Below are 11306 nucleotides of genomic sequence, written 5' to 3' on the forward strand. Positions count from 1 at the left end.
GTAGTTTGAATGTCCTACTTGGACATGTCCTACTTTCAGCAACTTGAGTCACTACAGCTATTAGATCATTTTGGCTTCTATTACAGCAAGAACGTGAATGCAAATAAAACCACAGTGTGTGGTTCTTCCTTAGCTCCACCCAGTCTAGTACCTAAGTGCTGTTTTCTTGCTTGTTGAGCAGTAAACAGAAGTAAGGTTTTTCATCATTACTTTTATCTTCATCATAGGGCATTTCACAGCGTAACTGATATTAAAGCCAGCTCATTAAAACAAAGGTTCCTAACCTTTGGATAATGCCATGTTTGAGTTGGCAATATTTCATTTTAACTGAGGTATTTGCTTTGGACCTATTTATTTTGATGTACAGTTAATCTGGACTTTTATTTGTTTGTTTGTTTGTTTGTTTATTGCATTTATATCCCGCCTTTTTCCCTCCAAGGAACTCAAGGCGGCATACATAATCCTCCTTGTCTCCATTTTATCCTCACAACAACAACCCTGTGAGGTAGGTTGGGCTGATTCATAAAACCTTGAGGATTACTTCATTCCAAATCTTGGAAGGAGCAACAACAACAAAAATCACAATATAATAGGAAGTGAACTCACGTGGTTCCCAATCCTTAAAACCATTACATGCTTGATTTCACTGGATCTTCAGGCACAGGGCTAGATACCTGAATAAACAAGAGTAATCTGAAAGAGTAGTCGGCTTGAGAAGGATACTGTACCTTTAAAAGTTGTATAGAAGGGGAATTTCTATAAGATGTAGTATAAGCCTTCAGTACATTGTATTAATGTTGAAAGTTTTGCCCTCTGGATACTTTCAAAGATACAGGAGCACTCTCGAGCTGGACTTGGCAACCCTAAGTGCTGTGGCATTTGAACCTTGTTCGTTAAATTTATATTTCTTTGTTTGTAATCTCTGTATGAATATGTCCAATTTATTCTCCCAGTTGCCAACTATAGTTTCTCTTTCCTCTCCAAGGTGGTTTGTAATTAGCTCTTTCCCAGTCAAATGTCCATGGAGACTCCCATTTTGTACACTCAGGAGAAAATGCACATTAGAGTTGCTAGGTTGCAACCCAGAAAATTATTTTTAGTTTCTCACGTGGTTACTGGGTCCTGACTGTCACATTAGGGTTGCACTCCTACTCCCATTCCAGTCCTGCTAAAGCAGCCTTCCCCAGCGTGGCGCCTTCTAGATGTGTGGACTATATCACCCCAACCAAACATGGCTATTGACTATTCTGGCTATGGATGATGGGAGTTGTAGTTCAATGCATCTGGAGTGCACCAGGTTAGGTAAGGCTATGCTAATGGCAATGGCACTTCTGTCTTGCCCCATAGCAGGCAGGGAAAGGGAGTGAGCAGCAAGTCTTCGCAAGAAAAGCAAAGTAGCGTCAATACATTCCCCTGCTAGAGGAGTATGAAAAGTAAAAATAATTGCCTGGGTTGAAATCTGGCAGCCCTCGTCTACACCTCGTGGGTGTAGAAACAGGACCTATTCATGGAAATTTGACTTTGAACAATTACAGATGACCATGGCTATGGCTGTAGACCTAAGCAGGCATTAGGAAATAAGCCCCATTCAACCCAGGAAGCTGCTTCTGAGTAAACCTGCTTTTCAGCTTCTAGACCAGGTCAAACTGGAATAATAGCCGCTTTCGTGAGAAGCAGAAGCCACTCCGCTTCCAAAAACCCCCCTGGCCTGCCAACTTGTAGCATGTAGTTTGAGTTGACTGTCTGCAACAGAGTTGAACTGGAAGTCACAGTTATGCCTTCGAGCAAGCAAATGTACCCACTTAAACCTGGAATCATGATGGTCCATTCTAAATCATTCAGTCAAGTTCCCTCTTCTCAGCCTTGTTCTATGGCATGGTAGTGATCTGATTGCTCCCCTCTCCACCGGTTTCCTACTTCCCTAATTTTACAGGATCCAAGTCCAGAATATGGATATACGAGAATTTCATTTCAGTTTGCTAATCAGTAGAACTTTCCCTGTTCACAACCACTAATACAAACAGGAGTGCATTTTTCTGTGGAAGATCACACATTCTCAACTTTGTAATCACATTTGCAAAATGCGTATTTGGGGGGAAATGCGCACTTTAAAATGCACTAAAAAAAAAAAAGCATTTTACGCTTTAGTCCATGGGGGGAAAGTATGCATTTGGGTGCATGCTTGTAAAAAAAATTGGTACTTCTCCCATTTGAAAATGTGCACTTTTTCCTGTTCAGAAAAAAAGACATTCAGGAGCAGGAAAAAGGCAAACTGAGCTTTGAGGAGGAAATCAGAGAACCACACTGAGCTCAACCCATGCTGGTTCTTCCATCCCTAGTCCAGAAACACTGTAGCACATTAGGGAAAAGGCCTGAAGACAAAAGGGCAACAGTATCAGTCAGAGCAGGGGAACCTGGATTTGTTTGGTTTTCCTTCACAGAACAGAAAACCTGAAGGTAAAGTGCTCCAGACCACATGGGAACACTTGCCTGGTGTCATTAGACCCAGACTCAGAGTAATCACTCGCTTTTAAATTCACATTGTGGGTGGGATGGGGTGGGGAATAGGATAAACCTATGTTGCTCAGGTCACGATCTGACATCTGATAAAAATGGACATTGTTGCATTCAGTCATAGCCAGGCGTGGACATACAAAAGTGGATTGTATGATTTAATCCAGGTCAAAAGCTATTCTGACAAACAGTGTGGAAGCCTAGTCTGCTCAATTAAACAGCAACCATCCCTTTATCCCAAGGTAAGATAAATTCCCCACCCATAGGCAGAGTTTTGCATAAACTGTGACATATGCTAGTTAGTCTCGATTTTAGATTTATTCATGAAAAATAGCAAAACATACTGGGAATAACAAAATAACGTGCAAATATTGTTCAAACAATATGTGATTGGCATGGCGTTGTGAATATGCCTTTGTGAGCTTTGTCTCCATATCAACCTTGATGTGAGAATTAAGCAGCGGTATATGCAACTGACATCACATTAAAAGAAAAACACCTCATACTGAGAGTGGTATGGGTGCTGTTGTATCTGAGGTACTAAATAGAAGGAAGCCAGTGAAGACCGTGTCGTCATCTGGGTCTGCGAACAGCCCATTAGAATTCTCCCTTCCGTAGGTCTGCAACCATATCTGATCACCTTTATGAAGCTCCAAGATGGTTCCTCCTGAGGCCTGGTCTTCAGCACCTTGGTACATGTCTGCGGTGTGGAGCATCCTTTCCCCATTTTTAACCAGAGCTACCCTGACATTCCTTGCGAAAACAGTGATGTGGTAAGTGAAATAATAGACACCAGCAATCTGGCAGGTGAATACCCCAGTGCCTGTGTTATAATGGTTTAAGCTGTTATACATCACTTTGTCAAATTTGATGGGCACATTTAAAGGGGGAAATTTAGTGGTAAGACCTACACTGAAGGCACTCCTGGGGATAACTGGGATACCCCCAAGGTTTCCCTTTTCTCCTTGGTCCCCCTTCCAGCCTCTTTCTCCCTGAATTCCTTTACTGCCCTTCAGTCCTGGGCCTCCTATCTCTCCTTTCAGACCAACCTGACCCATCGGTCCAATGGGACCCCTTAAACCAATTTCACCTTGGACTCCAATTTCACCTTGAATTCCTTTTGGCCCAATTGGCCCAGGGTCACCTTTTATACCCTTTCGTCCTTGTAGTCCTAGCTCACCCTTTTGACCTTTGTCACCTACAGGTCCAGGTATCCCCTTTGGTCCAAATTTCCCAGGCCAGCCTCTCTCCCCTTTATTTCCTTTGCTCCCCTTCTCTTCAACTCTGCCATCAGCTCCTAAATGGAGAGGGGGGGGAAAAAACAACATTTTTTTTAAAAAAATTGCCTGATTATCTAATTGGCCAATTATGTCAGGTACTTTGGGATGTGGCCCCATCCAGTGCTGGCATGCAGCTCCCGGCTTGCTTGCCTAGAGCCAATTCAGAGTCAAAAAATGTTCCCCATCCCTGATCTAATATCTGATTGTTGGATGTGTAGGTGCAAGATAACAGGAGAAGGCATTCCTGTATTAGCTAACACAATGCTAGTAGCAAATGAGGTCAGGGACAGCCTTGGATTTTTTGGATCCAAAGGGGAAAGGGGAAAAGAGACTTTCTGCAGCTGCTTGATGTTGGAATTTATCTGTCAGATGGAGCAAGGCCAAATAAGGGGCCATGGATCCCAAGGCAGACATGTAGAAAATGGGAGCATACCAGGCTATTTTGACCATGATCTGTTTGGTGCAGCATCTGTGAGCTGGTGGGAGACAGTGACCTCAACTCTGCAGTGCTGGTACTATTTAATTCATTTGACATGGCTGCAAACTAGGTGTCCTCCCATATAGGGAACCATTCTGTACTGAAAAATATGCCAGCTGAGGGGCTTTAGGATTTGACAGCAGCCCCACTATGCCAGTGCAATGCCACTGCAATGTCAGATACAAATCTCCATCCCACTGAAGTCACAGCAAGTAGTTGAGTTGTGTAACCCATTCAGATTACTGGTAGGTACCGATTATTCATGGGTGGGTGCCTTCAGTGTTGTGTGGTCTACTCTCCCCCTTTCTTTTAAAAACTAGAATCCCTATTGTCTACTGATGTGTTTTATACTCATAAAAAATTAAAAAGAGACTCCGCCATGTTAACAACCACCCCTCCCACATTGCCACAAAAGAGCATAGGATATGGTAGAACCAGTATAGAAACCCCACATATTTTCAGTTAAACCACTTTTTGCTCTCACCTGGTTCTCCCTTATCTCCACTTCTGCCATCTGTGCCTGATTTTCCTGGATGGCCTGGTTCACCTAGCGGCAGCAAAAGACAATATCTGTTCTGTTAACCATTGTGTACTCAAAAAGGTGGTGCTTAAGTCATTCACTACTGGACTTCAAAAACTTGCTTTTGCATCCTGCAAGAATACACAATTCTGTTTCATCAGAGAGAACTAGAAGGTAGCACAGGTAGTGTCACTTGCAAGCAGTACCTCTGGTTAAGCAGAGCGTGTAGGTCAGCCTGTCCCAACCTGGTGCCTTCCAAATGTTTTGGACTTCAACTCCAGTCAGCCCTAGCCACCATAGCTGATGTTCAGGAATGCTGGGAGTTGTAGCCCAAAACATCTGGGGGGCACCAAATTAGGGAAGGCTGGTGTAGATGTATTATGTAACCCATTCAAAGTACTGGTAGGTTCATGGATGTGTGATTTTTTTTTCTTTTTTGAACCTAGGATGCTGACGTTTGGCATGGCTGGCTGGGGATTGCTGGGAGTTGTAGGACTTCTGTAGGGAGTTGTACAACTTAGGGTTGTACTCTAAGTAATGTTAATTATTTGGAGGGAGCAATCCTATGCGGATCGACAGTTGCCTCCAAACCCAGGGGCAACTGTTTATCCACTGCAGGGCAAGAAGAGTGTGAGGAACGGATCTGTTCCACACTTCTGCCGCCTTGCTTTCGCAGCTAGATAGCTGATTTTGGCTGTCTAGCTGCGGGACCTCAGAGTGTGGGGAGAGGTGGCTAGACGACACATAGGAAGTGTTGTACTGGCACTTATGACCGCCCCGCCCCTAGGAACACCCTGTTTCCCCCACTCCGTGCTGCTCTTACGAGTGTTGAGTACAGGGCCGATCCGCGCTGCCTACGAGGAGGGGAGGGAGGGGGTGGAGGTCGGTTCCTGGAGGTCGGTTCCTGGCACACTGCAACTATAGCGCAGAGAACCCGACTTACAGAAAACAATCGGACTTTAAGCAGTCTCAGGAAATCTAGCCGCGGGACCTCAGATTGTGGGGAGAGGTGGCTAGATGACACATAGGAAGTGTTGTACTGGCACTTCTGACTGCCCCGTCCCCAGGAACACCCTGTTTCCCCTGCTCTGTGCTGCTCATATGAGTGTTGAGTGCAGGGCCGATCCGCGCTGCCTACGAGGAGGTGAGGGAGGGGGTGGAGGTCGGTTCTCCAGGAACCGACCAATCCTATGGCCATCTAGCTGCTGAGTAGCGGCCATAGGATTGTGCCCTAAATGTGCCAGTGTGTTTGAAACCTGCAGTACTGACTTCAGTCACTAGGTGGCAGACGTCCTTAACATCCCATAGTTTTGCAGTTGACGCCGTTTGAAGCAAGGGGGTAGCACTCCAAGGAACAGAGTTATACAGATGCCCCTCACCCTACTACAGGGCAGCCCCCCCTCAGAGGAATTGAGTGGACAGAGGCTATAGGGGTCACCATGGCAGGGGCTGTGTTCACACGCCCCAGAGGGCATGACTTCACTCGGGTGGGGTGGGCACAACATGCCTGACTCTGACAGCTGCATAATTTCACTTGAAGACTTCGTTGTTCCACAGCAAGGGCTATTCCAACCTGTGCAAAGCTGGTTCCATTTTCTAGTATATCAAAAAGCAAGTATGCTTAGCCAGGTTCTCTTAAGGGCTAAGACATAAGATAACCTGTGCTAAATGATCCCAGGTGTGCAGCTTTGCTTAAGAATATGTGAATATAAAAGTGCCTCGGATCAGATGAGGGTCTACGTAGTCCAGCAGCTTTAGGTCAAGAGCTGAACGTTTATCCTTGTAGAAAGTGCATTTATGCATCCTTCAGAACTACTGCTATAGACATAAACAGCAGGAACTTTAAGTAGTTTGATACCTGTATCTCCTTTTTCTCCCTTTGTTCCATCTCGTCCATCCCGTCCTGGTAAGCCATTATGTCCCGGACTCCCAGGGATTCCTGGAAACCTATCAGTACAACTGTTCTGTCTTTGTATTTCTTCTGTGCCGACTGCGACGGCCAGCAGAAAAATCCAGAATTTCATCCTATCTGATTTCAACTGAAAGAATCAATATATTTAAAAAAGTAAAAATCCAGCAACTAGCACATTTTGCAAAATAAATGCCAAGTCATAATGATAAGCTAGAGATGTTATGCAACATCACCTTTATTTTAAGTACGTTTTGAGAGTACAGGACAATGCTCAGATAAATATTGAGTGTTAGCCCAGAATTTCAATCTGCCACAAGATTACATGGTGTAACTATTTATATACCAGTGTAGTCGTTAGAGTGTTGGACTGGGACTGGAGTGACCCGGGTTCAAGTCCCCACTCAGGACTTGGCTGACTGGAGAGACCCGGGTTCAAGTCCCCACTCGGCCATGATTTTGGGCCAGTCACCGAGGGGGGGAAGCCTCTCTTATTGGTTGAACAGCCCCTGCCAGTCAGGTGACGTTCACTCCAACCCCCCACACCACCAGGAAGTATGTTCTGTGAAGCGATTTTTACTGGTGCAGACAATCTGCTCGTGGAACCCTGCTCACAGCAAAGCTGATTCCTTTAAAAAATCCAGAACTCCTCCTTTAGCTTCTCCTTCTGTTGCTGGGGAAACACAGCCTGGGGCTCTGTGGAGGGTGAGGGAAGGAAACTGGGGAGCACTGGGGATAGTTCGTATCCCCACCTCCCCAGTCCCCTTCCCACCCACAGAACTGCCCCCTTTCCCTCCTCTTGGAGGTCACTTTTGCGACCTTGGAGAGGCAGCCGGTGCGGTTCTTGGTGTGGTTTTCTCAGGGAGCTCAGACTCCTGGGTCCGAACTCAGAGTGGTAACTCCAACCTCATATCCTGAATCCGAACTATCCTATGGCCCCCCAGACTCTGTTTAGGGGCCCTAGGATTGCTCTCCCCAGCTATCTATTCAAAACAAATATCCTGAACAAAGAACTGAAAAGAAGAAACAGCTAAAATACAGTTCTACAGCATGGGAAAAAACAAACTTAAGACAGTCTAAAAACTTGGCAAATCAGAAAAGTCTTTACCAGGTGTTGAAAACTGAACAAGGAGGGGCCAGTGGAGTTTTCTGAGGTAGGGAGTTCCATAATCTGGGTACTGCTGGCGGAAAAGCCCTGTTGTGCATCCCAGCCAGCCAAACCTCTGATGATGGTGGGATGTGGAGAGCAAGGCCTCTAATGAAGGGTGCAGTGGGACTCCAGTAGGAGAAGGCGGTCCTTCAGATACTTTGGTCCCAAACCACTGAGGTTGCTCACATTACACTGCCATTGTAATCCACCATCATTGTACTCATTTGTCATTGTGCCTATTTCCATATGCACAAGACATTGCAATGCAGAAATGAGTTTGCAGACCTGCTCCTGTAATCTGCACACCATTCCCCACACAGAGGCACCTGCTTTTGGTTTCCATATGCAAAAAGCATTACCCTTATTGTGCATCACTATATATATTGATGATCACTATATTAGGACTACTGCCTTTAACAACACTGTAGCTGCTATACCACACTGGCTGTCATAACAGGACTCAGGAGTGCAGCCACTGTCCCATATCCTCTTGAGAGAGAAACGCAGTCCCACTGACATTTTTGTTATGAAAGCAAGGGGTTCATGCTGCACAAGGAAGCTGCTTCAATGGTGGTCCGATATCATGCTCTAGCTAAGGGCCTATGATTAACATTTCCCCACAATCAGAATGATATTGTAACTTTCCAATTTTTATTTTTTGTACATTTGTTCAGTTTCATCACCGTAGCACATATAATTCCCAAACTACTAAAATGTCCAGAATTTCAGAATTCAGCGAATGCTAGCTGTGTGGCTAACTGGCTTATAGCTCAGTGGAAGGGAATGTGCTTTGCATGCCAGTGGTCCCGGGCTCCATTCCAGGCACCTCCAGTTAAAAGGATCAGTTAGCAAGTGCTAGGGAAGAGTCTCTGCCTGAGACTCAGGAGAGCCACTCCAGTCAAAATAGACAATGATGGTTTGGGCCACTACCATGTGTGATATGAACACCACCTGCATTGGGAACAGATTCAATATGCACCTGCACATCTCATGGGTAAAAATGTTTACTGTACTTAATGAATGGATAAAGATGAAAGGTATGTTGCCCATCCTCTGAAAGGCTTCAGCCTGGTTGTTGTTGTTGCTGTTGCTGCTATATGAAATGCCCATTGCTCAGAGCAGCTTACATGTGGTTCCCAATTAGATTCAGGATCAGGCCTGTTTAGCTCCAGGGCAGCATGGTGAGGTCCTCTTTGGAGGCTCTCCTTCAGGTGCCCCTGCCCTATCTGAGATAGCAGTCAGAGAGAGCCTTCTCAGTGGTAGTGCCCCGTTTGTGGAATTCCCTCTCCAAAGAGGCCCACCTGACATCAAGACTGTTAGCCTACTGGTCAGTGGCATAGTGGCAAATGTTGAAGTGCAGGCACTTGTCATGACAATCCCCATAGCCACGCCCCCAAGGAGAGTCCAAAATTAGGGAACAATATATTGTTGCTGGGAGAATTCATTTTCCCCCAGCTACTATGAGAATTGCAGGTAATCTCAGGGGAGGGGAGCGGTAGATGACATCAGCATCCCTGCTAATCAAAAAGTTCCAGTACTGCATCTCTGCGAGCCCCGGTCCCACTATGCCACTGCTTTTGGCACCAGGCAAGACGTCAGCGGTGGTGCCCCGTTTGTGCAGTTCTCTCCCCAGAGAGGCCAGCCTGGGACCAACTTTGTTATCTTTTGGCAGCAGCCAAATATGACTTGCCAGCTATGGCTGAATGGCCATACTTGCAGTTGCAGCATTTCTTAGTGTCTAGGTTTGGCCTGGCCGCTTTTATAGCATCAGAGTCTCCGTCATCATCAGAAGCACTTATTCAGGCTGGTCAGGCAAAGCGACCCACGATCCAACTCTATAAATGCTTCTTCTTGGTGAATAAATATGACATACAGGGTTTTAAGCAGGAATGGAATGGGGAATTGGATTGTCCCATTCTGCCTAATCAGTGGATTGCTGCTTTGGCATCTATACCTTAGATGGATCTTAGGCTGCATCTTATTCAGCAAAAACATTTTGTGTGTCTACTGGACACTGCAACATCTCTTTAATAAGAGATTGTCTAATTGGCTAATTGCTGGCAGTGCAATGCAGCTAATGCTTCTTTTAAACATATGTTTTGGCAATGTCCAGTAACTGCTTCTTCTTGGGAGGAGTTATTATATGGATAAATTTTGTACTGGAACAGTCTCTGATATTTGTTGATGTACACACTCTCTTAATTATCTACCTGCTTCCTGGAAGCATAAATGGATTTTCTGCACCCTGTTGAGAGCTAAAAGACTGATAGAACAGCATTGGAAGGATAAACACTCACCTCCTATAATGCAGACCTTATAATGCTTTCAACATCTGAACAGGTGGCATGTAGACGCCACCTTCAAATGGATACTTATTTGCATATCTGGTCCATTTTTGTTGAAGTCTATGTATAATTGCTAGAAAAAGGTACTTTCATATCTATGCATTTTGTATGTATTCATTGCTATGGATATATACAAATTCATATATGTATATTCAAAAATCCTTTTGGTACCAAGGAGTTTTTTATTCTCCCAGGCCTTTTAAAGTATTGTAATGTATTCTTCCCCTTTTGGCACGTTGTCATATTTTGTGTATTTTACCTTGTTTTATAAAATGCCTTAGGAACTTCGCTGAAGGGTGGTATTATATAAACCTTTTAAATAAATTTAATAAGAAAATAGTATAATAGGCTGCAGGCCACTTTCTAGTTGTTCCATTAAGGGCAACTTGTGGCCCTCCAGATGTTTTGGCCTACAACTCCCATGATCCCTCACCATTGGCTATGCTGCCTAGGGCTGATGAGACTTGTAGGCCAAAACATCTGGAGGACCACAAGTTGCTCCCTCCTACTTTAAGAGGAAAGTCCAGAGCTCAGTGGTTGGGCACATGCTTTGCATGCCAAAGGTCCCCGGTTCAGTCGCTGGTCTCTCCAGGTAGGGCTGGGAAAGACCATTGTTTGAAACGGTGAAAAGCCACTGCCATTCAGTGTGCGGAGACAATGCTGAGCTAGATGGATTAATGATCTGACATGGTATAAGGCAGCATCCCATGGGTAGTATCCGATGTTAGCTTTACTTAGAGTAGACCTATTTAAATAAATGGTGCTTAAGTTAGTAATGACTAACTTAAGTACCATCCATTTATATGGGTCTACTCTTCGTGGGGCTAATACTGGATGCAATCCTATGTTTCTAACACACGAGAGATTTTCTGAATCTATAGGGGACACTTATCCCCTACACATTCACTCATATCGTTACCGATATAGTTTGCATTCAAGTCTTACCTTTCCGCCACTGCCTAGTAGGATACTGTTTTCAGGCATCTTGTGCTTACATGCAAAGACTGTAGGTGAAGGCAAAACAAGAGCAGCTATTTGGTTGGTTACTAAGTTCTAAAAGCTGTTATTCAGTCTTCAGACACGTTCAATGATTAATATAGAGGTTTATGC

General features: G+C 44.8%; 1 protein-coding gene across 1 annotated transcript; it reads right to left on the bottom strand.

Annotated features, from left to right (window-relative positions):
* Positions 1 to 2757: 2757 nt before the first annotated feature.
* On the bottom strand, positions 2758 to 6825 carry LOC146349525 (uncharacterized). The gene is made up of 3 exons (XM_084842890.1): positions 6651 to 6825; positions 4757 to 4819; positions 2758 to 3811 (listed from the first exon to the last, which is right to left on the bottom strand). The coding sequence occupies exons 1-3, from the start codon at positions 6814 to 6816 to the stop codon at positions 3015 to 3017; spliced, it is 1026 nt and encodes a 341-aa protein (XP_084699016.1). The 5' UTR covers positions 6817 to 6825; the 3' UTR covers positions 2758 to 3014.
* Positions 6826 to 11306: the final 4481 nt, after the last annotated feature.

The sequence above is a fragment of the Heloderma suspectum genome, chromosome 3 (genome assembly GCF_057233095.1).
Source record: "Heloderma suspectum isolate Gila_16-S chromosome 3, 16-S_ref, whole genome shotgun sequence".
NCBI classification, from domain to species: Eukaryota; Metazoa; Chordata; class Lepidosauria; order Squamata; family Helodermatidae; genus Heloderma; species Heloderma suspectum.

What these genes read in the sequence shown, in the direction of transcription:
- LOC146349525 (XM_084842890.1), bottom strand. Translation starts at nt 6,816, where the DNA reads ATGAAATTCTGGATTTTTCTGCTGGCCGTCGCAGTCGGCACAGAAGAA. An exon ending in GGGAGAAAAAGGAGATACAG is followed by an intron (nt 4,820 to 6,650) that starts GTATCAAACTAC and finishes TGCTGCCGCTAG; the next exon opens with GTGAACCAGGCCATCCAGGA. An exon ending in TGGAGATAAGGGAGAACCAG is followed by an intron (nt 3,812 to 4,756) that starts GTGAGAGCAAAA and finishes CTCTCCATTTAG; the next exon opens with GAGCTGATGGCAGAGTTGAA.